This window comes from Meles meles, chromosome 20, assembly GCF_922984935.1.
Source record: "Meles meles chromosome 20, mMelMel3.1 paternal haplotype, whole genome shotgun sequence".
Lineage (NCBI taxonomy): Eukaryota > Metazoa > Chordata > Mammalia > Carnivora > Mustelidae > Meles > Meles meles.
In genome coordinates, this window is record NC_060085.1 from 37,919,984 (window position 1) to 37,947,577 (window position 27,594).

A 27,594-nucleotide genomic window follows, 5' to 3' on the forward strand; every position below is an offset into this window, starting at 1 on the left:
ATTGGCTCAGTTTGGCAATGCCTTTTTTTTTTTTCCCACCCAGAAAAATAAGCATATTTGATTTAGAAGTGGCAAGTCAATTTTTAAGCCAAATTAAGATAGATAGGTCAGATGAAATAGCACGCATAGTAGGGATGGTGGTAGTACATATGTAAAGAAAAAAGATTGAAAAAAACATGAAAGTGTTTGCATTATAAAATGGTGAATGATTTTTAGTTTTCTGCATTTTTTGGTTTCTTTTAATTTTCCAAAGTGAGCAAGTACATTCTTTGGAACGTAGTACTTTCATGACATATATGAGGCTTCATGTAATTATTTGTTGAATGCCAGGTTAATTAATTGATCATAAAGAAGATACACATAGGGGCGCCTGGGTGGCTCAGCGGGTTAAAGCCTCTGCCTTCGGCTCAGGTCATGATCCCAGGGTCCTGGGATCGAGCCCCGCATCGGGCTCTCTGCTTGGCTGGGAGCCTGCTTACTCCTCTCTCTCTCTGCCTGCCTCTCTGCCTACTTGTAATCTCTATCTGTCAAAAAATAAATAAATAAATAAATCTTAAAAAAAAAAAAAAAAAAGAAGATACACATAAAATGTGATGTAAATGGTGTCCCCTGGAGTTCAGAGCATGTTAGCTTTGCATAGAACTTACATTCTAGCAAAACTCCTTTTTTCAAATATTTTATGTAGAGTCTAGGATGGTCATTTCTGCTGTAACACAACATAGGCACTTCTAAAAAATCACCAGTCTTGGCAAAATCACGGAATCTATAGGAAAAAGAGGATTAGGGGTATCATACTTAACAAACTTTGTCAGTGACATATTAGAAGAAGAAAGGACAAGAGCCTAATAAAAACAGTAGACAGTTGTACATTTGTTAGGTGGGTAAGCAGTATATAAATACAGCAAAAAACTTGGTAGTTTGCCTTGAAAAGACCTGGTGTTTGCTTGTGGCAGTGGGTGTGAGAAGGGTTGCAGCTTGTACATTACAGTGAAGAGGTGGAAGGAAACCTATCTGAAATCGATGGAAAATTGTGCCTCTAGAAGTGCATGAGTGTGGTCCGTCGTGTGCATGGTGAACTATGGTAGCTGGTAGATGTTGGAAGTGCATGCGTTTTGTGTACACCTACATGGCTTGATTCCGCTGGGTGCGTTTTCTGTGTTCACCTCGTGTTTCTTGCAAACAAAACAATGCACAGCAAACCAAAATTCATTTGAGTTATGGGCAAATTGTTCTCTAACATAACCGTCGCATCTGAACAAATCTGCATTTTAGAAAGAAGCGTTCTAGCAGAACTGAGAGAGATGAAATAAAGCTGCACTAGTTCGAGGCATGTTAAGGGCCCAGGTTGGAATGCGGCCTCCCTATCCACACTACCCCAGGGATTCTGTGAAGCATCTCTGTGTGGCATAGAACTTGATTGTCCTTTTGTTCGTGACCTGGGACAGATATAGAACAATGCTCTTTTTGTGGAGACATTTGGTCCTACGTGTGTATCCTTCTTTGGCCAGTGGCTGGAGGTGTGCCAGCTCCTTCAGCAGTTCACAAAGTTCAGTCCCACTGTCAGATGGACTGTCCATTAAAGTGAATGGCCTTGAACCTAATGGCCACATAGAATACCTTATGTTGAGTCCTAGTCAGGGACTCTAACCTTGAGCATGGTATTACTCAATACTTACCAAAAGCTGCTGTGAAAAAACAATATTTAGGGGTTACAGTGTGAAAAAGGTTTCCTCCCTTTCTTTGGATACTCTAAACCACTGTGGGAAGAGGAGAATGCTGTTTGAAAAATTGTTTTCCAAGACGGTTTTTGCTTGGATTTGTGAAATAATGGTAAAGAAAGGTGTGAGAATTTTACAAATGTTAAAAAGGGTAATTGGTTAAAAATCAGTTAAGGGAAATCTATAAAATCTGTACTTGAAATAAATGAGAGCAGCAGAAATCTCTATACCTGAGAATTTGCCACTTGTCCACCCTGGCAGTTGATTCTACTAAATTATACTTCGTATTATGCCCTTAGCCTCTGTTAAAGATTGTTATGAGATAGAGCCCTATACATCTTGATTGTATGGGCTGCTTATCTTGTGGATGTTACGGTGTCCTCCTTAGACTCTTGGGAGAAGTGTCTTTCTGGTTTTGATACCACAAATGACTGTACTTCTTTGCAGCTTTGGGTTAGTTTATGGATATTGTTAGTCATGTAACTGATCATGTCTTCTTCCTCTTTATGGTCACAGGCCTGTTTTCTTTAACTCACACATACTTTTTTTTTTTAGCCAAAAGAAAAACTAGCTCACCAACATTGGAAAATGGGAAGATTTCACACAAGTATGTTTGAATTTCCAGCATCTATTGAAAAATCAGATCTGGTAACACTGGGCTCACATGTCTCCATGGCAACCTTGGGAGCTAGTAATATAATGCCGTTTTCCTTAAAATAAAACAGACACTCAGTTTGTTTTATTCTTTTACTCTAACTGGTTGGCCCCTGTAGACATTAGACTCTGTCCCCAGCTTAGAAAGTGATTTGTGACCCACCTCTAAAAAACATGCCGACTCTTACTTGCATATTGTATACTAATCTTATTAAGTTCATTACATTTTTCTCTTGAATTATCCTTCCTTCATCCACACACATTAGTTTTCTGTTGTTGTTTCGTCTTCATATTGTGTGCTTTTACATAAGAGGTTCTAAGTCCTTTTGGGAAGAAACAGATAAAAAATAAAATAATGGGAAGAGAGAAAAGCCACTCTCCTATTTTTAACTTTTTATCTAACAGGAGTTTAAAATGCTTTCAGTTCTTTCCCTGGCTTATTTTAGTGCCTACCTGGTGCTAGTACCCTTGAAAGCTCCTTAATTATTTGACATTTGTTTGCTTGTGAATCTTCAGAGAGACCCCGAGAAACATTGTTTTGTACCCAAGATGGGTTGACTTCCCATGATCTTGCATTTAAGAACTGCAAAGTTAAGTCTGTGAGAATAGTTGTTCATTCAGTTCTAAGAGGGAGGATTAGGACGCCACGAACCTGCTTGGAGGTTCCTGGCCAATTGCAAAGACCACGAGAAGGCATCATTTCATGTCCTACATGTGGTACTACTGTGGGTCCAGGGGAAGTGGCCGGAGTAGAGAATAGGGGCTGCTGGTCTGAATCTTGATGCTAGATGTTAGGCTGGCCCAAGTAGTGTGGAACACAACTCTGAATTAATGTGGAAATGTTTATTTTCACATACGATTCACGATTCCCATATTCTTTTGAGAAGTCTGAAGATCCCATAGGAATGAGCCAACATTTGCCCTTGGATGGGTTAGTGTCTTGTTCACTGCCTCTGTCCACCTCTGTCACCTCGATGACATTAAGGCAGAATGCCATCACCCTGAATTTCTCCAATTCCTTCATCTGGAACCTTTTGTTATTTGGCCCATTGAGGCACCACTCCAACTCATTTTGCTGCTTAAGTATATCTCATATTTCGGCACATTTTCTACCTGCCATAGTCGCATGCCACATGCTTCCCAGCCATCAGCCGTTTTCATAGCACTCACATTTCCCGAGTTGGATTCTTACTGCCCTTCTTCCCCCCTGTCTCAGGGTTGTGAGTTTCCTCAGCAGGGGTATCATAAAGATAGAGCTGTAGATAAGAGAACCCTGGGCTCATTCATACGACAGTATTTATGGAGCGTTGACTCTGGGCCAGGTGCTGTTGCTGTGGACGAAGAGCACAGTGAATAAAAGAGACAAAAATACATGCCCGACGGGACTTGACCTTCTGCTAAGCTGTGGTAAGTGCTGTGAAGAAGAATAACACTGGGAGGGGTTCCTATTTACTTTGAGCCTGATAGGTTGGACCTCACCTCTCAGGTTCCTGGTGAGTCGAGCAAGCGACACAGCTGTCTGGGGAAGAACATCGTGGGCTGTGGGGACAGTAGCAAGAGCAGATTCCTTGAGAAGGGAACATGCTTGGTTTTGGCATGAGACGTGGCTTTTATTTCAGTGCTGGGTTTCTTTAATGGTGGGAATTAGGGTTAGTTGTTTTGCTCTCTGGACGTCTGTGAGCTCATCTCCGCAACGCTAAGATGCTACAGTAGAGAAAGATCATGCCTTTCTCTCCAGTCTCTACCCAAGGTCACATCTGGTCTTTGGCTCTTGGTAAATATATGTCCAATTAAAGACGGACACATAAATGGTTTTAAGAGCGTATAAAGCATTTCCAAAGCAGGCTCTTAGCTAAGTATATATATCACAGTCCCATACATTAGTGACTCGACCAGCTGGGAAGCATGTGTACGAGGAATTTTTCTTAAATGGTGAGTCTGTATTCTCTTTGCTTAACAAGGCACTTCTACAGAGTATAACTGGGGACTGTTGGGACCCAGGAAAGGGACCAGGGGTTCTTTGAAGTTTTCCTTTGAAAGGCATAAGCCTAATCAATAGGGGGCCAGTTCCTTAAATTCAACTAAGTATTGCCCCCTCCCCCTGCACGCACTGGGAGGTAGACAGAGAGCAGGGACTGGGTCTTTGCTTTCATATTCGGTGTTCATGCTATGTCCCAACTCCTAGCATAGTACCTGTGGGTTCATAATAGGAGCTTAATAAATATCTGTTAAAGAGTGAATAAAATTGAAGCCAGCATATATTTTCAACTCTTTTATAGCCCAGTGGGAGTCACACTGGAAGGATATTGTACCTTCTATTTGCTTCCCAAGAAAGATACGCCGTGGAGCTAGAGACGATCAGAAAGACTGCAATGGTGTCAAGTGCTCATGTCTTACTTGCTTTAACTCATTTAGTTACTTAGTCCATTGTAGATGGGGGAATAGAGCCTAAGAGCCAGGAAGTGGCCCAGCCTGGGAGTTTGAGTCCAGGGGTTGTGGCCCTAACCCCCAGAGTGTGCTGCTCACAGGAAAGTATAACTGGCAATGGCGGCAAGAGAAGCATGGAGAGAACGCACTGGGGCCGGGTGGACCGTGCTGGTGGCATTGGTCTCTGCTGGTGCTCTCTGTGGTAGAAGTTCTTTTCACATCTGACGGGTTTTGGATGGAGAGAAAGGTCTCCTTCACCACTCACACTTCCCTCGTTTTCTTGTGCCTGCTTCAAAGAGTGCTTTGGTTCAGTTTCTTAAGAATTTATCAGATTTTCTGGAAGCCGTTTGGGAACCCCTTCCTTATAACATGAAGCTTCTTTTAATGCTGCTAAGACCTGGGTATTTTCGTCAGAATCACATTCCACTAGCTTCGCAGCCTATAAGCTCTTCCTGTCACGTTCTGTTTAATGATGTGCTAGAAATACTCTCTTCTCTTCGGCCTTGATTCCTCCCTCTGTCCCCCCCTTCATGAACACATTCTTCTGCTTGCTCTAGGACAATGGGGTTTTCTAGTGCTTATTTCTATTTTTGATGGAATGAACTCATGTACATTAGTGCTTTTGCAGGAGAACAGATTTAAAGCTGAAAGGAATCTTGGTGAATTTGTAGTGGTCTGTTGGGTTCAGGAAGGATCGTTGGAATCCCTGTGTTTTCCTTTGATTTGTGTGTTTTAAAGTGAGAGAACATTCTGATTTTTGTGGATGCTGTCAGCCTAGACAGCTGAGAGAGAAGCAGATATCCTGGCCAGCTTTCTGGGAGGAAGATGGAAATGGTTGTGTTTCTCATGACTTTATTTTTCCAGTGCTGACTATATGGCAGTATCACTATGGCAAATATTGGCTGGCCATGGAACATTTTTAAGAGCAAGGGTTTCATGAATGTTCTGTCTATTACCATGGCTGAGGAATCACAACAAAATAGTCTCCACATTTCCTCGAGCACTCGTGGACGGATTCCAGTATATTACTTTTATGTTAACTCCTAGACCACATGAAGAATTTAAGATAAAATATTACTGAACACATGGTGACTAAAAACTGAGTAGAATATTTGTACCATTTTCTTCTTTTTTTGCATAGTAACACCATGCCAGGAATAGTAACATAGATGGACTGGGTGCAGAAGGACTTTGCAAGAACGTATGCTCTCAGACTTTTGTTATGGACACCGTAATAATGACAACAGCATGCAACATCTCTTTGGCTGTTGATAATGACCTCTAATCTCACTTAAGAAAGAGCAGACGCAGATGATGTGGCAAATAGAAAACAAGCCCACCATAGATATTCCAACAGTCATCATAATTTCTGTTTTTGTTTTGTTTTTTACCGTCTTCTCTAGAGTATGCCTCTCATGTCTTGATGTGATCAATAAGAGTAAGAAATCAGGTGTGAGTGTGTAAAGAGCATTTTGAGAGGTGGCTTTTGGAACTTGGATTTTTGGGGGGGCAAAGGTCCTTCTGCAGCACCTCATGTGTGTAAGAATGTAGCAGGCTGACCCAAACACATAGGAGGAGTTCAGCTGCGTTGCTGTTATGGAGGAACTCCTTCCGTGGGGCCGTTCTTAGCATCAGGCCGCGGTGATGACAAGGTTGGTAATAATAGCTGCGACAATGTATTGAACGCTTGCCCCATTTCAGGTTTTGTGCCAAGTGCCTGTCATGCTTTTTTCCATGCGTTATCTCCCAGCAGCCTGTGATGTTGGGGCTCTCCTTATCCCCATTTTACAGAAAAGGAAACTGAAGCTCAGAGGGGGTCATAATACTTTTCCCCTGGGTGCACAGCTAAAGCAAGGCAGGAATGACCTTGGATTTGAACCCCAGTCATTTCTGACCCCAGTTTTTCCTGACCTCAGAGCCTGGGCTCACAGCTTATGCTCACCACACTGTTTCTAGAAAGAGGAAACTCGCCTGGATTGTGTCAGTGTTCTGTTACTTATTCCCCTGCTTCCCTCCTCTTTCAAGAGTCTTTGGATCTTTTCCCTGGCACGAGGCTTTCTGAAGCAAGGACCTCTCCACAGAAGCCCCCCTTCTTTTCTCCCTCCCTCCATCTTTTCCTCCCTTCCCCCCTCCTTCCTTGTCTGGTAAATTCTCTCAGTCTTCAGGACTCCAGTGCCCTGGCTTTCTCCTTTGAGTTCACACGATACTTTGCTCCTAGCTTAACCAACACCCTTTTCAGCTAACAGTCTGCTATTTAAGTATTCCAGGGAATCCTAGGTTGTGGCTCAAGAATTTGGTTGACTTTTGTGGGTCCGCCTGTGTGATTTTTTTTTTTCTGGAGGGCCCACAGTTTTCATGTGAGTCTCAGAAAAGGAGTCGACCAAAAAGGTTAAGGTATTATGGCTTATAGGTTTCTGCACCCTCCCCCAAGTAATGAACACCTGGAAGGGAGAAGCATATCTTACTCGTATTTATTTCCTTGGATGGATATAATAATAGATGTTTTGAGTTTGTGAATGAATGAATGTACTTACTGGTCGGGCTATGGGGTGCTAGAATGTCTGGGTTCGGAACATGTGATCAGATTCAGACTGCCGTGAATGAAATTCCTTCAGTAAGTGCTAATATCTTTCAGAGCCTCATTCTCCTCATTGGTGAAAGGGACATCCTAATAGTGTTTAAGCGAGAGGGTTTCACTGGGGATTAAAACAAGGTACGGTGTGGAAATGCTTAGTACAAGAGTACATAGCATACCTTCCATAATTAGTTGCTATTATGACTTAAGAGCACTGGAAAAGGGCTGAAGGACGAGGTTCTTATGATTATTCTAGTGACTGTCATGGGGTACGACAAAAAGAGTTCCCATGCCGCTTTTGAGTTTTAAAGGCTCAAACCAAGATGACTCCTCTGGCCACGGTGGCAGTTGCAGCTCAGACGCCTCCCAGAAATGTTCTTGGACATACCCTTTCCCCACGGCCTCAACCTTGGCTGTGCAGTGGCTAAGGCTCCCCTCCAACAGAATGCCAGCTAATGGAAATTTTGTGATGTGGCCACTCTGCCCCTGAGGATTTGGACATATGCTTTTTGTGTTGAAATCAACAGAAAAAAAATGCAGTTGTAGCCACCCCTGTCTAGAATCGTCGAAGTAGGCCTTTTGCTCACATGTTTTTGGAGCTCCGGAGGACCGAGGCTGTCGCCTCTATGCATCGCAGGAGAGTCCAGTAGGTCAGATGAAAGACAGAAGGCAGCAGGGCATACTCGCTTATTTACATAACACTGATGAATAGCTGCGCGTAGATCAAGACATACACATTATTTCTAATAGTACGGCCATAGGGTCACATTGGCAAGAAGCTGCCCTTAGAAAAGTGCTTTTAGTGGGTTACTTACAAACTCTGGCCCATTAATGTGGGCTAAATATAGAAAAGATAGCTCGAAATCTCTTTACGGAAAATATATTGTTAGCTGGATGCATTGCCCTAAGGGAAAATACTGTCGACTCCTACTTTTCCCACTTAAAAAAAACAAAAAAAAAGTTTATATTATTTCTCTTTATCACTGGTAACAGTATGACCTTGAGTGAGTTGCTTCCAAGTAGCTCCTAAAAATAAAATCCTTAAAGTGGATCGCAGCTTTCTTTATAATCACCAAAAACTGGACACAGCCCAAATGTCCTTTCCTAGCGGAAGGATTACAAGCCATGGGTCCACCATCCAGTGGAACGCTAAGTAGCAACGAACAGGAAGGAGCTGCTGATACCTGCAAACACATGAAAGCTCTCAAAGGTACTTGCGTAAGGGAAAGGAGCTGGACTCAGAAGCCAGGCATTTGGTCCCATTTGTATGGCATTCTGGATAGGACAAAATTGTAGGAACAGAAATAGGTGCTTTCTGAAAGTTGGGGGTGGGTGATATTTTGACTCCAGAGGGCATCTCGGGGGAGTGTTTTGAGGTGATAGAACTGTTCTGTATCTTGGTTGTGGTGGTGGTTATAGTAATCTGTATATTTCAGACCTGCAGAACTGTACACCAAAAAGACGAATTTTAATACAAGAAAATACAAACCAAATAATTTCAAAAAGGAAATGCCAGCATTTACCCAACACTCAGAAGTGTGGACTTGCTTTGAAAGGGGTAATGCATGTCACTCAAATCCCATAAATAATATTGATGAGCTACTATAATGCAGTATTTTATGGGAAATCATAAAGGGAATACTTGTCTAGTAGTGTAACAATTGGACTTTGATAAACAGGTGCAAAAAACTCTAAGATAACTTTAGGGTTGTAATTATCATATGGGAATTTAGGTAGAAGATATATCTAATTGGGATCATGGATGCTTATTTTTTTAACAGTGTGGGAAGTTTTTTAAGGAATAATCTTGACAAACGGATAGAGTTTTGAAATGTTTTTTAATAAACCTTTAATTGAAGTATACTATTTCTACAATAAAGTATACAAGTCATATGTGTACTGCCTGATCAGTTTCCACCAAGTCGTCAGTACCTCGTCTATGAGACCATTATTAGCGCCCTTGTACCTTCTGGTAGGCAGCCTTTCCCCCCAAATGATCACCATCCTGACTTCTAACACCATCGATTAATAATGTCTGTGTGTCATTTAACTTCGTGCAAATGGAATCATACAGTATGTACTCTCATGTCTGTAGTCTTTTGCTCAGCATTTTTGTGAGAGTCATCTCTCTCATATGTGACAATAGTTCATTCCCATGGAATATGCCCTTATAAAAATACGTCACTATTCATCTCTTCTGTTGATGGGTGTTTGAGCTGCCCACAGTTTTGCGTTATCATGAGCAGTGCTATCATGCACATTATTGTCATATAGTTTTGGTGAATGCACTTGTCCATTTCTGTTTGATATGTACCCAAAGATTTTGGATTTTTAGGTTGTAAGGTATGTGTATGTTCCCTTGTCTTTTCCAATTTTTTGGTGTATATTTGACACACAATATCATGTTAGTTTCAGATGTATGACCTAGCGATTCAGCTTCTCTGTACCTTTTGCTGTACTTGCCACCAGTGTAGCTACCATCTAACCATACAATGAGATCACCATGCCAGCGACTATATTCCCTGTGCTGTGCCTTTTAGTTCTGTGATTTATTCATAACTGGTATTCAATACAGGTACCAATCCTGTATCTCCCACCCCCCTTCACTCATTCGTGTACCCTCCCCATCGCTATCCCCACTGGAAACTCATTTATATTTTTGTATTTATATTTTTTGATTCTGCTTTTTTTTCTTCATTTGTTTTTTTTTAGATTCCACATATGAGTGAAATATGTTATTTGTTTTTCTCAGTTGACTTCTTTTTTTTTAGAGATTTTATTTATTTCACGGGTTGGGGGGAGAACATGCGCAAGCAGGGGGTGTGGCAGAGGGAGAAGGAGAAGCAGACTCCTCCCTGAGCAGGGAGCCCCAGGTGCTGCTCCATCCCAGGGCCCTGAGCCAAAGGCAGATGCTTAACCAGCTGAGCCACCCCATGTGTCCCTCAATTGACTTACTTCACTTAGTATAATACCCTCTAGGTCCATCCGTATATTTGCAAATGGTATGATCTTACCCATTTTTTTATTATTATTTTATTAACATATAATGTATTGTTTGCCCCAGTGTACAGGTCTGTGAATCATCAGGCTTACACATTTCACAGCACTCCCCATAGCACATACCTTCCCCAATGTCCATAACCCAGCCACCCTATCCCTATCCCCACTACCCCCAGGAACCCTCAGGATCTTATCCATTTCTTATGGCTGAGTAATATTCTGTTGTGCATGTGTGTTTATATAAATGTGGTGTGTGTGTGTGTGTGTGTGTGTGTGTGTGTGTGTATACCACTTCTTTATTCATTTAGTGGACATTTAGTTTGCTTCCATATTTTGGCTATTGTGAATAATGCTGAAGTACACATAGAGGTGCATATAAAAATTTTTCTAAAGTCTTTGTACCAGTTTATACCCTCAGCAACAACATCTGAATGTTCTCCTTGCTCCATTCCCTGCCAGTGATTGGTAATGCATCTCTATTTCTTTTTATTGAGGAATGTATATGATTTTCCATAGAAAGGGATTGCAGGCATATAAAGGGTACTTTGCAAGAGGAACAACCCAAGCAAGAGCTTGTAGCTAGGATGCGGGAGTGAATATGTTGTTTGTAGTGCTTGGAATACTTACAGTAGTTGAGACTAGAGAGGTAAGTGGGCCTTGATTGTCAGTCTCAAAAAGAAACCTGAAATTCACTTATTCTGTGTTCACAACACATTAATTTCATTAAAAATAGCTGTATGAGGGGCGCCTGGGTGGCTCAGTGGGTTAAAGCCTCTGCCTTCGGCTCAGGTCCTGGTCTCAGGGTCCTGGGATCGAGCCCCATATCGGGCTCTCTGCTCAGCAGGGAGCCTGCTTCCCCCCCCCTCTCTCTCTGCCTCTCTGCCAACTTGTGATTTCTGTCTGTAAATAAATAAATAAAATCTTAAAAAAAAATAGCTGTATGAAAACAGCAAGCCATGCTTTAGGAAGCATTCTCTAGTAGAAGCATAGAATATATTGAGGGCAGTTAGAGTGAACAGGTTAGCAGTCCAGGCTAGAGCTGAATCGTGGCAGAATAACCTTGAGGGCAGAGGAGATGCAATTTGGTGGTTGATGGGAAAGATGTGATAAGTAACTGGACAGTCGAAGGTTAAGGGGGCAAAGAGTAAAAGACACCTCTGACCTGGTAGTATGTTAGCCAGTCATGTCAAAGTTCACTGTTACCCTTAATGAGTGACCTATACTTGCTGTCTCTCTTTCTTCCCTTCCCTTACACTTCATATTTGGTAATTTTTTTTAAAGTTGTTAAATATGTCTAAAACCTATTGGTTTATAAAGAACAATAAAATGAATAAACATGTACCCACTGTATCTAAATACAGAATATTTTAGAAATCTCATCTTTGATCACATCCTTCTCTTTAACTCCTACCCAGCTAACTGCCACCCTGAATTTTAGGCTAATCACATTCTTGCTTTTCATCATAGTTCAGCTGTCTTTTATCTGATGTTTAGTAGCATCTCTGACCTCTGCTTACTTGATGCCAGTAGGACCTGCCTCTCCATCTGTAACAGCTGAAGGTGTCTCCAGACATTGTCAAGTGTTCCCTGGAGACAAAATCACCCCCAGTTGAGAACTACTGCTCTGAAGTGTTAGGATTCAGTGAAGAGGCATTGAGTTTCTGTGACAGACAAGAGAGAACCATTGTGTAACCTTTCTTCCTTCCATGCTGCCCCACACCAGCCCCAGGTGGCTGTGGACAGTGATACATTCTTGTCTTTTGGTAGCAGACCTTTCCTGGTCCTGGAGATGGGCCTTTTCTCTTACAAGTGCTGGTGACTATTTTCTATATTCCCATGGACCATGAATCTACTTTCTGTCTAGCTGCATCTCTCTTTGCCCTAATCCCTCCCACCCTCGCAGTAGTTTTTATGGGCCTGATGAGCAAATCATGCTTATTGCATTTACGAATTGGTTCCATTTCTCCCCAAGCAAACAAAAAAGCATGTAAGCATGTAATTTTTGAGATTTACTGTCATTAAAAAAAAAACATAATAAGTACATGTTAAAAAATCAAAGTTAAAAGTGCCAATAAACTCTAAGATGCACATACTTTAAGTACACATTTTATAGCATTATTGATAGTTTGATACTGATTTGGGCCTAGGAGTGATGGAAAATATTCACATTGGTAAAGATGATAGAATCTTTGATTTTTTTAAATTAAAATCTAAAAAATTTAAATTAAATATATTTCGGTGTACACAGCTCTCCCATAACTTTGTGCATGGATTTTTTTTCAAGTGCAACACAAACCTGTCCATGAATCCCAAAGCATTATAAAGTTGGCTCCATCTAGTGTGTGAAAGTATTATACAGCTGGGGGGGGAAAGCTGTACTAAAAATCTCTTGGTACTTCATTATGAAATTAGGAAAAAAAAACAGACCAAAATAAAAGTGGACTACAAGTTATATTTGTGCCCTAGGAGGTAACACAGGCAGAAATGACCTTCACAGCGAGAGGAGAGAGGAGAAGTCGTTATACATTGAAACATCAACATCAAGCATGCCTGACATTTTGCTCTAACAGCCTTGCCTTTCCCCGCTCCTGGATGGAGGGCTTGTTTACAGGCACAGTCCACAAACATGGCATGTCACTTGCATTGTGATATTCTCCGTCCTACCTGGCCAGATCCCTACTCTTCGCATATGGAGTCATCTGAGAGTCATGCTCATTTTCCACAGTTAGGTGAGCGATGAGGGCTAGGCCCCCTTACTCTGCTTTCTGAACCCTGGATGATTTTCTTGATCACACTGAAACTCTTTGTAGCTGGGAACTTCTCACCGCCATGGAGTAGGCCCCTATCTCTTGGTTGTGTTTAATCTTGTTTCCTCGGAAGGATTCTGGCACTCTTCATTTCTTTCGATCAGCATTTCCCAAATTTCAGCCATTCTCACGTGAACTTCATGACTTTTGACCCCATTGACTCTGTGGGGGCTTAAAAAATTAGGACTGTATTTTCAAGAAATGATATAATAGAAATCACAAGTGGAAGTACATGTAAAATAAATAAAATGAAACTAGAAGAAAACTGTTAGATTCTTATAAGGTGTGTTTTCTAGAAGTGCCTGAGCCTGAGGTCAGAGCTTTTTTGGTTACAGAGGGCAAGTGTTGAGAGATAGAAGACATATTTTTAGCATCAAACAGAGACTTTTCCTGGGATGAAAGAAATTTGAATGGCCTTCTCACTGTGTAATTCCATGGTTATTTATTGTGGAGTCTGTACGTCTGGATTTAAGATCATCTGTATCCCACACTGGCGGATGGCTTAAGATTTACCATCTTTGCCAACAGAACTTCATCATTTTTCTCATTTCCAAAAAGCCTTGTTTCCCCTAAAAAGCCTTTTCAGATAATACTTTTCTGAGCACTTCCTTACTTCTTCCTGCATTAGCAAGTATAAATTGTGCTCATATCCCACATTTTCTCACTCTCTTTTCCAACTAGATAAAGTAACTTGAGGACAAAAATTGTGTTTATGTTTCCTTCTCGCGAATGCCATTAATTTAATTCATGTTTGGCGTAAATAAGCAGGGAAGCACGCTTCATTCCTTTTTTTTTTTTTTTTTTAAGGTAAATCATAGTCAGAAGTGATAAGAAAAAGCACCACGGTCAATTAATTAATCACTTAGCTCATTGACAAATTGTTATTGGGCTCCTTCTCTGGATCTGGAAAGGTGCCTGGTTCAAGAGAGAAGAGGTAAACTGAACAGACATGGTTTATGCCTTCATGGAATTCTGAATCTGGTGTGGGATGTGGGGCATAGACTATGAAAGACACGACTGTAGTGCACAGTTCTAATTATAGACTTAGTTTGCTTCTGTGATTGTTGGGTGGCTCATGTAAATTTGGAACACAGGAGCATAAAAAAGGCATGTGGGCTCTGGAGCTTCAAACCTCAGATCTACCGCTTATTAACATCTTGACTTTGGGCAAGCTACTCACCTCACTTAGTTTCCCTCAGAGTCTTTCCTTAAATTAAAAAAGATTAGATAAACATAAGGAGTGATATGCAAATACAAGGTGCAGTTTTCATTATGACAATATGATGAATTCTGTCTTCTGTCCACCAACCCCCCAACTTTTAAAAAATAAGGTAGAGAGAGACAGGATGTCATTTTCCCCAAATATTCAAATTCCCTGCCTGCCACACTTGTAAATGAAAATACATTGATCTTTTATCCAGTATTAGAAAGCAAACATCCTTGTTAATGGGAGTATCACTGTGGATAGTGCTTAGAGATTGCAAAGCCACACAATTTTCAAATTGTCTATTTAAATTAATAAATGATTTGAGCATTTCTCTGTCCAGGTTCTAAGGTCCCTGATAGTACTGATTTATGTCGAGTATATCGAACAGTGCCTGGGACATAGTAGGTGCTCAGAAAGTATTTGTTGAATTGTTAACAGAGTTGAGTTCCTGGACCTCCCATCGATGGAAAGGAGACCAAATCCAAAAGTCAAAGGCACAAGCAAGGCTTTAGTGGGGCTACAGCTCAAGTGGAAGGGAAACAGCACCAACAAGAATGATCAGGGCAGCCTCCCTGAACAGAGGGGAGGCCCTGCTTCTATATAGAAAGTTCTCTCTCGGGTAGGTTCCCGCTTGGGTCTGGTCCGCAATGCTAATGAGGTAGAGGCATTTAAAAATGTGCCTCCTCCTGATTGGTGGGAAGGTCGATATTGGGGTCCTCAGTGTTGTCTGGCTTGTGTATGGGGCTGTATCCTTGGCCATATTCAAGTTCTTTTTGGTGAGAGACGTAGTTTCACCCTGATGCCCACAGAAAGTGTCCCAGATGCATAATGCTTTTCACTTGGGGCTTATTCCCATGGTCCCAAACTGCTAGAAGGAATGAGTTTTAATGAGAATATTTTGAGTTTTCCTTTTTTTTTTCTTTCATGATTTCATCCACATCTCTTAAAAATGAACTAGTGTTATTTGATATTAGAAGCTAGAAAATCCTGAATAGGAATGGTTATTATTCTCTGCATCTGCCTTGCCATCCGTGCCTGTAATATCTGGCAGGTAATTAATACTTACTAGATGTTAAAATTAGGTAGCTTCATTGGCACTATTTCTTTCTTTCTTTCTTTTTTTTTAAGGACACATGACTTAATGTTTTAAAGCAAAGATTAAATTTTTTTCCTTTTTGTTAGTTTATGGCAGTATTACTTGAAATTACACAGGCCATTAATTTAAAATATTGGTTATTTTAGCATTTTACTATCCACATAAATACACACTTTGATTATAGGAAAGACTCCCTAGGGTGTAAATTAGGTACAGAACACTAATATGTATTGAGTTTATTATGATTGATTGGATTTAATCAACAGACAGGAAGGATTTATGTGCAAATATTATTTTTCTCATTTTAAATCCTGTTTGCTTAGCAGAACCAAAACAGGATGTCATTAGAATAAGAGTCAGTACTGAGATGTTTTAGAAGTTTAGGAAATTTGACTAGTAAAACAAATTTATCATAAGGTGATTTGTTGAACACAAAGAGGTTCTATTTGTTAGAGTTTTGCTTATTTAAATATATGATTTCCTGCTTAACTTCTGGGCATATTTATATAGTAAAAATACAAGTTAAAAGCATAATTGACATACTGAATCAGAGCAGAGCATTTCTTGGGCTAGAATTTTTCCCTATAGCTAAGACAACCATTGTAAAGGCAGTAAGTTGTCCACTATCAAAAGTTACAGATTATTAACATCTTAGTTTTTGGTTATTCATTATGAATATACTATTCACAAAAATCACAAATATATTATTCACAAGTATTTCCTGAGCTTATGAATATTTCATCTGTATAACCTCTTCAAATATCAATTTTCAAAAGCATCTTCACTGTTGCCTCTAAATAATAACTTTTAAAAGTTTTTTGAGGCTCTAAAGGCTGACTTCTCATTCCTTACAGTGTTCTGAAATCAAATCTCTGTTCCTTACAGAATTTTGGTTGAGTGTGATTGTTTTCAGGCACTCTGCTAAGTATTTTTCATACATTACCTCATTTCGTCATTACATTATCAAACAGGTAATATTCATGCCCCCATTTTACAGATGCAAATTTTGAGACTCAGAAATTAAATGACTTGCCCTAGGTAAAACTATGAGGTCAACACAGTGTGTGTGTGTGTGTGTGTGTGTGTGTGTGTGTGTGTGTGTGTGTTCTCTGCACTGTACCACCACACTCTGTTGTCTCTGATTGAAAAATGGTTCTGTTTTTATCTGTAGGAGAGACATAGCAACTTTCATTTATATAGAAACCACTTTTCTGGGGCCTTACCACATCTTGTACAAACCAGAGTTTCCATACTTCACTTTGTGGACTTCCATACCACCTTCCACCATAGCCTGATTGTCCACAGAAGCAGTCTATCTCTACCTTCAGCTCAGTTTTTGGAATACAAGTATTAAATTTACATGAATAGATTAGAAAGTTTAGCTGACAAAATATACACCCCTTTCTTCTTATCTTTGTCTCCTTTCCTAGCTTCTCTGTGGACTGTAAAGGATTTAGGTGGTTCTTTGAGTTGTTGATGCCCTGATACCTCTTTCAGAGAGGGAACCTTGGGAAGAATGGATTCACCTTCCTTAGCATCTCAGGTGGTCTATGGAAGCCATTTCTTTTCTTTTTTTTTTTTTTTTTTTTAAAGATTTTATTTATTTATTTGACAGAGAGAGAGCACAAGTAGACAGAGAGGCAGGCAGAGAGAGAGAGGAAAGCAGGCTTGCCGCTGAGCAGAGAGCCTGATGCGGGACTCGATCCCAGGGCCCTGAGATCATGACCCGAGCCGAAGGCAGCGGCTTAACCCACTGAGCCACCCAGGTGCCCCTGGAAGCCATTTCTAATACCCGAATATTATGTTACTTTAAAATATTTTCATATCTTGGGGAGCCTGTGTGGCTCTGTTGGTTAAGTCTCTGCCTTCGGCTCAGGTCATGATCTCAGGGTCCTGGGATCGAGCCCCACATCGGGCTCTCTGCTCAGCAGGGAGCCTGCTTCTCCCTCTCTCTCTCTGCCTGCCTCTCTGCCCACTTGTGATCTTTGTCAAATAAATAAATAAAATATTTTAAAAAATATTTTAGGGGGCACCTGGGTGGCGCAGTGGGTTAAGCCGCTGCCTTCGGCTCAGGTCATGATCTCAGGGTCCTGGGATCAAGTCCTGCATCGGGCTCTCTGCTCAGCAGCGAGCCTGCTTCTCTCTCTCTCTCTCTCTCTCTGCCTGCCTCTCTGTCTACTTGTGATCTCTCTCTGTCAAATAAATAAAAATAAAAAAATCTTAAAAATATTTTAGTATCTTGACTCTTGCTTTGAAGAAGAAAGAAGCTGAAGTCTTAGATAGTGGTGACTGGTACACACTCCTGCTTCACTTCTCAGCACCCTTAAGAGGATGGCAAAGACACCCTGCATATCTGTTCTCTCTTCAGTCTTTAATTACTTAAAAAAAAAAAAGTGACTACAATAAAAGGAAGGCCACATTTTTTTTTTTTAAATGAGTCTGGAGTTAGCCCCTAAAGTGAGAGAAAGACACCATGATTTTAAACTCCTGAAGTGGAAGATTTTATTTATCCTGATGTCACATTGTAAGTAACTTTGGGCCCCCACAATGGCGACAGCCTTATCTTCGCCTGTTTATTTACCTAGATAAAGGAAAGTAAATTGCAGTTTTACTAAATTTCTCATTTGAAGAAACGCCAGTCAAAGTGACATAATCTCGTCTGTGTTTGCCTCCCCAGCTTTGTGTTGTCTCAGGAACTTGGCCTTATTGTAGATTGTGGTCTGCTTATTGCAAAATACCCCAGATAACAAAGAAACAGCCTCTTAATCTCTTTAATTCAGGAACAAATATTTCTTTGAAGTGAACCCTAAGAGAGAGAATATCAGAAGGCTCAAGAGAGGAAATTAATCTGTCATATTGATTATTATATTAAATGAAAGGCCAAAGTATTATTTCATGGATTTCTCCCTTCACTAATTGCTTAAAAATTGACTTCAGACAACATTTGAGATGACTCTTTGTCAATTATATTTTTATTCTCAGGACAGATTTTTCTGTCTTGAAAGGCATTAGTTTTTCTCTCTGGATGTTTGCATAAGCATCTAAATAGTTCTTTACTAAGGTCACAGTGAGCCTAAATCAAGTTTACCTGGGGTCATCTTGGTCTCGTCTGCTTTTCCTTATCAACCTGAAAAGACTCCTTTGTGTGCCAGGTACAATGAGCAGTCTTTTAGAAGATGCTGTGCCATCATTTTTACGGGGAGATCTGTTCTTGGTAGAAGGAAATAGAAACAGGATGAAAGAGATAATCGTGATTGAATGGTACTGACCGGGTGTTTCTCCAGATAGGTAGTCATTAAAAATCGTCTCCAGTCAGGCTGTGAGGGTTTCAAATGAGAACTGCTGGACCCTTTTCTTGTAACTCTGTATCACAGTACTTACTCATGAAGATCTGTTGTGTTCAGCAACCAAAAGCTTCCAGAGTATGTAATTGTCCCATTAATGCCTGTCGACTCTTCCTTCCTAATTAATAAAATGCCACCAGGCTGTACTTTGGAGGGCCTTTCTTATTGATCTTTTTTTCCTCATTTGGTCACTCCTCTATCCATTTTTCCTTCCTTCTTTCCATCCATCCATCCATCCATCCATCCATCCATCCATCCAGCAAATATTATTGAGCATTTACTATATGTCGGGCACTGAGAATAAAGTAAATACAAAGGAACCGGTCTTCATCAAGGACGGAAGACAAACAAATAAAATGACTATTAGTTGGATTAAATGCTATGAAAGAAAGAAGCAAATTTTTGCTTGGAGAGCAAACAACCAGAAGTGGGTTGTTCTGCTTGCAGTAGGGAGGGTAGGAAAGATCTCTCTGAGGAAAAAATGTCAAACCTGTAAAGCCCTCCTTTGAAAGATGAGGGGCAGCCAGCCATGGGAGAATCACTGGAGGAGTGAAAGCAGGGCCCCCAGCGATGTCCTCTCTGCCCAGTCTTCGGATAGGCATGTGTATGGGAGTTTGGGTTTCTTTGGCTTGAGCCCCTGAAAACCAGAGCCCCTTGCTTCTTCGCTTTCGTCATGCACACAGCGCCAGAAGGAGCCTCTCAAATGTGCTGGGCCAGTCAGTCAGTGTTTATGTCGCAGGGCCTTACAGTGCATTGGACTTTTCCCAGAATGGAGCATGATGATATGTGGGGAGAAGAGGGGGTGTCTTTGTTACTTTTGAGGTATTTCTTGAGTTTCATAGTCATGTTCATGGTAGTCTTGAATTACCTCATAGTAAGGCTGTCACTGAACATTCAAAGCACATTCACAGTAATTCCAGCTGGAAGCTTTAAAGGATTAAACTCTACAAGTAGAGACTTCTTTATGCAACAAATAAAGAGCACTTACCTTCTGGAGTCATTTCCTGCCTCTTTTAGATGATTTATATAGAATAGATTGTATTTAGTTGTATGTATTATAATACATTATATATTAGGGGTTCCTAGGCCTGACTTCACATTGGACTTTTATGAGAATCATTTAAAAAACATAGAATTCCAAACTATACACCTGGGGAGTCTCATTCAGTCATTTGTTTGGGACAAGATCCTGGACACTAAATGCTCCGGACTTGACTCAAGGGAGTAGTGTGGGGAGAAGAATCCCCAGGTGCTTCTGATGGGAAGACAGACTTGGGAACTGTTGGCTGCAATCATAATGAAACATTTGAAGAGTGGTTAGATGTGTCCTAAATTGGCTGTGGGAGGTGGTTCTTGCATCAGTACACTGCTGGGCACATCGCAAGCCCTCAACCGTGGACTGTCATTAGGCCAGTGAGCAGAAGTTCGATTTTACAGAAAAGAGCAATGACTAACAAAAGAAAAGGTAGAAGAAAATGGTGTACTTTGGGGGGCAATAAAACATTTGATATCCAAATAAAATGAGAAATCTGACCATGGTAATGGTTCTACTTTTCTTCAGCCAAGTTTTAGACAAGTAACAAGTAAAACCTCTTATCTCTTCTCTCACCCATTCAACGTAGTGATTGAATTTTTCCTTCCAAAAAGATTTCCTGGCCCAAATTTAGCATCCAAAGAAAAAGTTGGCTGTCACTTGGATGGTTGATAGTTCCATTTTAGTTAAGGTCATCCTTGGAGAGGTCAGTAAGAATTCTGATGACTCTTGTTGGTTTGCTGGAATTTGGGGCAAGGAATAATAATTAAGATTTTAATGCATTAGAATACAGGTAATATTTTTAGCCCACATTCGGTGTTTTATTTTTTAAATATTATTTTTCCTTTTCCTCTACTTGCATTTGAAAGTTCATGTTTAAATTTAGGGCATATATGTATATATCCATATCTATATCTATGTATATATCTATATCCATCTATATATCCATACACACGTATATACATATGTATACATATGCATATGCACTTAGGATACTCATCTGGATAATATAGGTGTGTACAAGAGAGTTACTTTCATGTTGTAGATTAATTCATTTTAAAGATGTTTATTGAACATCAACTACTGACGGTTTATTCCACTAAGTTCTAGGGACACAGTGGTGAACCAAGCAGACATGGTTCCTGCTGCTCTGGGACATTTGATGAATAATTGGGTGGCTGCTTGAGGACTTGTATTTTATTTTATTTTTAAATTTTTAGTTGAAATATAGTTGACATACAATATTATATTAGTTTCAGATGTACAACGTAGTGAATTGACAAATGCATTACAGAGTGCTCACCATGGTAAGTATAGTCACTGTCTGCCACTGCACAAAGTTATTATAATATTATCGACTATATTCTGCATGCTGCACTTTCTGTACCCATGCCTTATTTATTTTATAACTGGAAGTTTAATCCCCTTCATCTGTTTTGCCTATCCTCCCACCCATTCCCCCTCTGGCAACCACCAGTTTGTTTTCTTATATTTATGAGTCAATTTCTTTGTGTTTGTTCATTTGTTTTTTAGATCCCACTTATAAGTGAAATTATAGGTTATTTTCTTTTTCTGACTTATTTCACTTAGAATAATACCCTTTAGGTCTATCCATATCGTCACAAATGGCAAGATTTCATTATTTTTTGATGCCTAAGTAATATTCCATCCCATACACACCACACACAAACACACACACACACACACACACACACACACACACACACACACACATCTTTATCCGTTCATCTTTCATTGGACACTTAGGGTTTCATATCTTACCTATTCTAAATAATGCTTCAGTAAATATAGGGATACATATATCTTCTTGAATTAGTGTTTTTGTTTTCTTCAGGTAGATAGCAGAAGTGTAATTACTGGATCATATGGTTGTTCTGTTTTTAAGTTTTTGAGGAACATCCATACTGTTTCTCATAGTGGCTACAGTGATTTGCATTGCCACCAATGGTGCCTTCCCCACCCCACCCCAACATCCTTCCCAGTATCTGTCATTTCTTATCTTCTTGATACTAGCCATTCTGACAGGTGGACACGGTGTCTCATTGTGGTTTGGATTTGCATTTCCCTGATGGTGAGCCGTGTTGAGCCTCTTTTCACGTGTCTGCTGGCTATATGTATATCTTCTTTGGAAAGATGTTTGGGTTCTCTGCCCATTTTTAAATCAGATTTTTATTTATTTTTGGTGTTTAGCAGACCAGTATTTTAGTGTTAGGGAAGTGTATGTAAGGTTTCATGAATTTTGTAGATGGTGGCATATATGCGGATTTCAGTCAAGCTTTATACTCCATTGGCTGGTGGGCATTTCATTGCTGCGGCCAAGAGGATTTTCCAAGAACTCTAGTGTAATATAGATCTTTCTAAAGTACCATGAATAGTGGAACACATGCCTCTTAAAAGTAATTTTATTTAAATACTTATGTAAACAGTCAATGGACAGCCTTCTTGGGGTGGTGGATTATCTGGGATGGAAGGTAAGGTGATGTCATTGGCTGAACGTGCCAGGGGAGCTTTTGGCGCACCACTTGGTGTCCCTGCTGGAATGGCTGGAATTGATACCATTGGTTTCATGGTCAACACTTGAGAGCCCATGGAGGGTACAGATTTTCCCTGTGTGTAAGCATGTAATAAATCAGGGTTTCAGTTCTAAAAGTTACCCGGTACCTTGTAACTTAGTGCAATTTCAAGTAGTGCCCAAAGTGAGAGAGAGTCCAGTTCAGACTTTTAAAAGATAATCCCTTAAAGGTCCTGATACAGTTGTTTCCCACCCCTTCCTCTTTATTTTCTCTGTGTTCCCCCCCGCCCACTCTGTCCTATTTCCCTTAGTTCTCTAGATGAGTCAGTGTGAATCAAGGATAACAGCCCTAACCACAGTCATAACCCTAAAAGCTGTTTTTTTTTTTTAATTGAGAGCTTACTATATGCCAAAGACTATGACAAACACATCACTATATTATCTTCTTCAGCTCTAACAGAGATAGGCACTTTCCATTTCCCTTTCTCAGGTGAAGAATCTGGGGCACAGAAAGTTTGGTAAATTTGCACAAGGCCACAGAGTTAGTAAGTGGTAGAATTTCAGCCTGGATAAGTTGACAGCAGAACCTGTGTTCTTTATTTTTATGCCATTTGTGACTTAGACAAGAGAAGAGAGGTTGGGTAGGTTAGTAAGGGGAATAGTGTAGCCTCTTAGTCATCTCTTTGCTCCCCTACCCAGCACAATACCTGCTGTGTAGGAAGTGCTCAATAACTCTAGTTAATGAATACAGTTATTGCATTAGGAACCTGTATGCTCTACCCTACCCCTTGTCTTTCTATTTATTGGTCTTTAGTTTTGCCAATACTCTGTTCACTTTTCTGCACTTCTCTTCACCCTTTGTGCCCTCAGGGCTCCCCACCTCCCATGTACTAGCATTACCTCCTACCAGGACTATTGCAGTAGCCAATCTTGGCCCTCCTTTAGCTGAGTCTCAAAATAGCAGCTAGAGGGAACTTTCTAGAAACTCATCTCTGAGTCCTTTGTTCTCCTTCATACAGCCTCTCAGTGGTTTTCTGTTCACCTTGAATCAAAATCACCTCCTTCTCCCTGGCCTACCAGATCCTATGTGGTCTGGCTCTGGTCACTGCACTAGTCTCATGGACACCACCCTTTTCCCTCCTTCTCTGTCCTCCAGCCATAATGGATCATTCTCCTAATTCCCACCTCAGGATTCTTGCAGGTATATATTGTTACCACCACTCAGAAGACTCTTCTTCCATGTCTTCCTTCCCCCAGCTGGTGCCCCTGCTCAGATCTCAGTGCAGAGGTCCCTGCCCAAGACAAGTCTTTTCTGACCCTTGGATTTTAAGCCTTTCTAGGTCCCTGTAGCATTTACTACTTATGTCTTTATCTGTTTGCATGATTATTTATTATGTGTCCCACTAGTCCATAAACTCCAAGAGTTTACCAAAGCCTGGGACATAGTAGGTGTCCCATAAATATTTATTAAACAAAAGAATGAATAAATGAACAAATGAGCAAAGACTAAAAAGTCTAAATAGCTTGCCTGAGACTCCTGGCTGGAGATTTCCTATTATTAAAGGGAAGTTAAGACAAAGGTAATTTCATTACATTATGGAATTCAGTTTGATTATGGCTTGTGGAGATTGCATTGTTTTCTAATCATTTACTTTGGAGATAAACTCTTAGGCACAGAGAGGTGAAGTCACTTGTCCTGGGCACACAGCTAGCTCACGTCACATATCTTTGTTCTGAGCTTTGAATGATGTGTAAAGAGAAACATTCATATTTTCATAACTCTGCAGGAATCTTTGGTGTGCTGAGTCTGTAGGAGCTCCATCAATATTTGATAATATTGATGTTGTCATGTTGGAATTTTTAAAGCATTGTCGGAGAACATGTGTTGTTATTTTTTTTCTTCTTGTACACCGGTGTGTCCAGAATTAATTGGGTGACAGTCTAAGAGCACACAGATAAATGGCCTAAAGATGTGTCCGTCCTAGAAGACGGTGCCCACAGTTAGAAGCAGCTTGTATTTGGCTCTTAGGAGGACAGGACTGGGACACCCCTCATATTCTTGGGGTTCAAGAGTGAGGAATGCTCTCTGGATCTCTAGCCTGCCAGCAGGAGAGCATGGTCAATTACCAGCTGCAGTTCCGAAAATGTCTGAGATCGCCCAGACTGAAAAGGGACACAAGCGATCTCACAGCCCTCCTAGATGCTGGGACTGTATTAAGTGTTAAAAATTCACCGGGATGTGAAATTACCTCCCTTTCAAGTTCTCTACTAAGGCACAGCAGCTGCAAGCCTCCACCAGCACCTGCGCTGGGGAGGGCTAAGTGAGCATCCTGAGGTGCTCGCCTGACTGCTGGGGTGAATTGCCGGCCTCCTGGGTCCCTGCATCGCCCACCGTGCAGGGGTGAGGCAGCAGTTTTGTCCTGCAGGTACAGTAGGTACTGGATTAAACAGGTCTGCTATTGCAGACAGAGACCAGGCACCGTTCTAGCACGAGCTGTGTTTGGATTGGAGTTTCCAGGGCCTTATCAGGAGCCACCCCTAGTGACCCAGCCGGTGCCAGAACTAACTTTGACTTTCACTCTTCGCCAAGGGCTTGCAGAACACCTTAAAGGAAAAAAGATGGAGGCGCTTAGAGTTCAGATGTTCATGCCTTGCTCCTTTGAAAGCTTGTATCTGTAAGTGAAGTTTTATTCTGGAAATAATCCCGGGACCACTTAACAGGAGCGATTTTTTTTTTTTTTTTTTTTAAGGGGGAGGATAGAGAACGGAAAGGTTTTATTGGGAGTTAAAAATACTGGAACTGTTACTTTGTGACTGTGGCTTTAATCAGCTTCAGCTGTAGCCTCTAGTATGTGGCTATGACAAGGATAACAACTAATTTGTCCGGGAGTTGGGGGCGTGGGGTGGCGGATCAAAATGCTGGCCTCTTAGCTTTGTCTTCTTGGTTAAAATTGAATGTTGATCTTAAACTAATAATGCCAAAAAAATGACCGCTTGAAAAATCTGAGAACAGAGCTTGATTTATGATTATGGGGTAGATTACAGCTCAGCTTCGTCATGAATAAAAAAGGGTTCTCTTCAGGAAAACGAGTGTGCTTAGCAATAACATTTGTCAGAATTGTCCTATTGCAAACACTTTGGATTTTTTGCTTTCTCTCTCGTTTTTTACCTAACTGGGGAATAATAGCAGTTGCATTTATAAATAATCTTGTTTGCATTTCTGTATATTGATTTTTTTTTTCCTCTTTGAGAGAAAAACAAAACATCCAAACATCAGAATCATCTGCCTGGCATATCAATGTAGAACAAGTTTGCTATGGGCAGTTTCAAAGAAATACTTAAAAAGAGAAAGACTAAGTAGATGATAGCTCCCTCCTCCCCGTTAACATTTACTTTCCGTGTTAGGTGATAAGATTTGGAAACAATACTAAAAGCTGTGTCCCTCAGTGAATAGGCATTCAAGCAAATCAACTTATGCAAAAGCCACCTCTGGAGCTTAATAATTATTTACTGAACGTTCCTGGGTCATGAGAGAGGTTCTGATTAAGTCAGAAAAGCATTATGTTCAGCAGCTTGTGAAGGTGTGTTTAAAGACGGCAAGAATCATGGAAAAATACTAAATGTAGCAGAACTATTTTTAGAATTTGATTCTTAAAAAATAAATTCCCACAAATTCAAGTGCGGTTGAAGTTCCTAATGTTCAGTATGTACATCTTTAGAAGTTCTCAGAGTAGCTTTTTAAATGATTTCCTATTTCTTGTGCTATTTTGGCTGTACTGAGTTTGTTTTCATTGATACTGTTTTCATTCTATAGGTCATTAAAACAGTTTAAATACTTACCTCTCTGAAACGATAGTGCATTTTATGAACACAGTTTATGGATTTTAATTATGTATTCAAAATGCCATTATCCTAGAAAGGTTATAAGTTTCTGCTTCGCAAACCAGATAATAGTTAAGGAGACGATGGCTGCTCTGTGTGATTCATACCTAAGAATGTATCTGTAACTTACTAATGTTTTAAATATTAATTTTATGCAAATTAGTGATGGCATGAATGGATAAAACATGCTGTTCTGATGCAGCCTAAGGACAGTAATGATGTCACCCTTGAATTTACACCAGTTAATTCGTAATTTGGACTACTTTTGCTTAATTGATTCTGAATTTCTTTCTCTAGTTAAAGGAAGTACTCACCATAGGAGCAGGCTTCCCTTCTAAATTCCCAGAAGGAAGTTCTTAGCACACGTCTTTGACAAAACTCTTCACTGAGCTGTTGCCTGTTAACTTCTTTGTTCCTGTTCTTTTAGGAAGGGCACTCCCTGTGAATTAATTTCCTTTTTACTTTCCTCTAGGAAAGCAGAGGAACACCATAGCGGAAGGCAATATTCTAAGAGTTCTGGCTTCCTAGAAAATAACTTGTCAGTTTTCACTAGTGTTGAGATGTTAAGAAGATGCTCAGAGGATACTAAATCAAGAATTAGAACATAGTGTAGTATAATGTCTACTTCTTGTCCATGGTGTGCCGGCCACCATTCTAAGTATCTTACCTGTACTAAAGATTTAATTTTTATACTTGCTCTGTGACAAAGGTGCTTTTTTCTACTTCCATTTTACAGATGAGAAAAATCGAGGTTTGGTCAGGTACAAAAATCGTACCCAAGTCATATACCTGAGAAATGATAGAGCCAGCTTTTCAACCTTCGGTGTTCTGACTCCAGGACTTATGCTCATCTTTGTTATTATGCTCTCTGGATTTCATTTAAGATCCTGAATGGATGATGTTTCTTCCTCTGCCTTTTTATTGAGTGGGCCTCTCCAATGCACACATTTCTGAATTACTCCAACGGTTACTCATTTGAGCTTTTGGAGGGCACAGTTTGTCCACTGCCACAGTGTTTGTCTATCAAATATATTTCCTTGTATCCAGTTCACTATTGATTATAATTGTAAGGCATCTATGTGGGGAAAAGATCTACTAAATATATACATTGATTATGAAATCCATTCTGAATTGAGAAATCTTAAAATGTAGAGGGAAAGTTTGTCTTAACATTTAGGAAATATAGTAGGTCTCTAGAGCTCAGAGCTCTTTGGAAAAATGTTTTCTCTGTCACTGGATGATTCAAGCAAAATGGTTTGATGAACGGTCTTCCAACACTAAGATTCTAGTATCTGATTTTAATAGAGGTGGAGTATTT

At 40.3% G+C, this 27,594-nt stretch overlaps 1 protein-coding gene across 8 annotated transcripts in view; it reads left to right on the forward strand.

Annotated features, from left to right (window-relative positions):
* Positions 1-27,594, forward strand: part of MITF (melanocyte inducing transcription factor) — a 220,659-nt gene that overhangs the window by 94,511 nt on the left and 98,554 nt on the right. For 2 of the 8 annotated variants that reach the window (XM_045991725.1, XM_045991724.1), the window contains exon 1: positions 25,000-25,069. The exons of 5 other annotated variants lie outside the window; for them this stretch is intronic. In XM_045991725.1, the coding sequence (XP_045847681.1) occupies positions 25,014-25,069 (56 nt within the window). In that variant the 5' untranslated portion in view covers positions 25,000-25,013. Of the gene's footprint in view, positions 1-24,977; positions 25,070-27,594 lie in introns of those variants that run through there. One more of the 8 variants, XM_045991727.1, reaches the window with a different exon arrangement.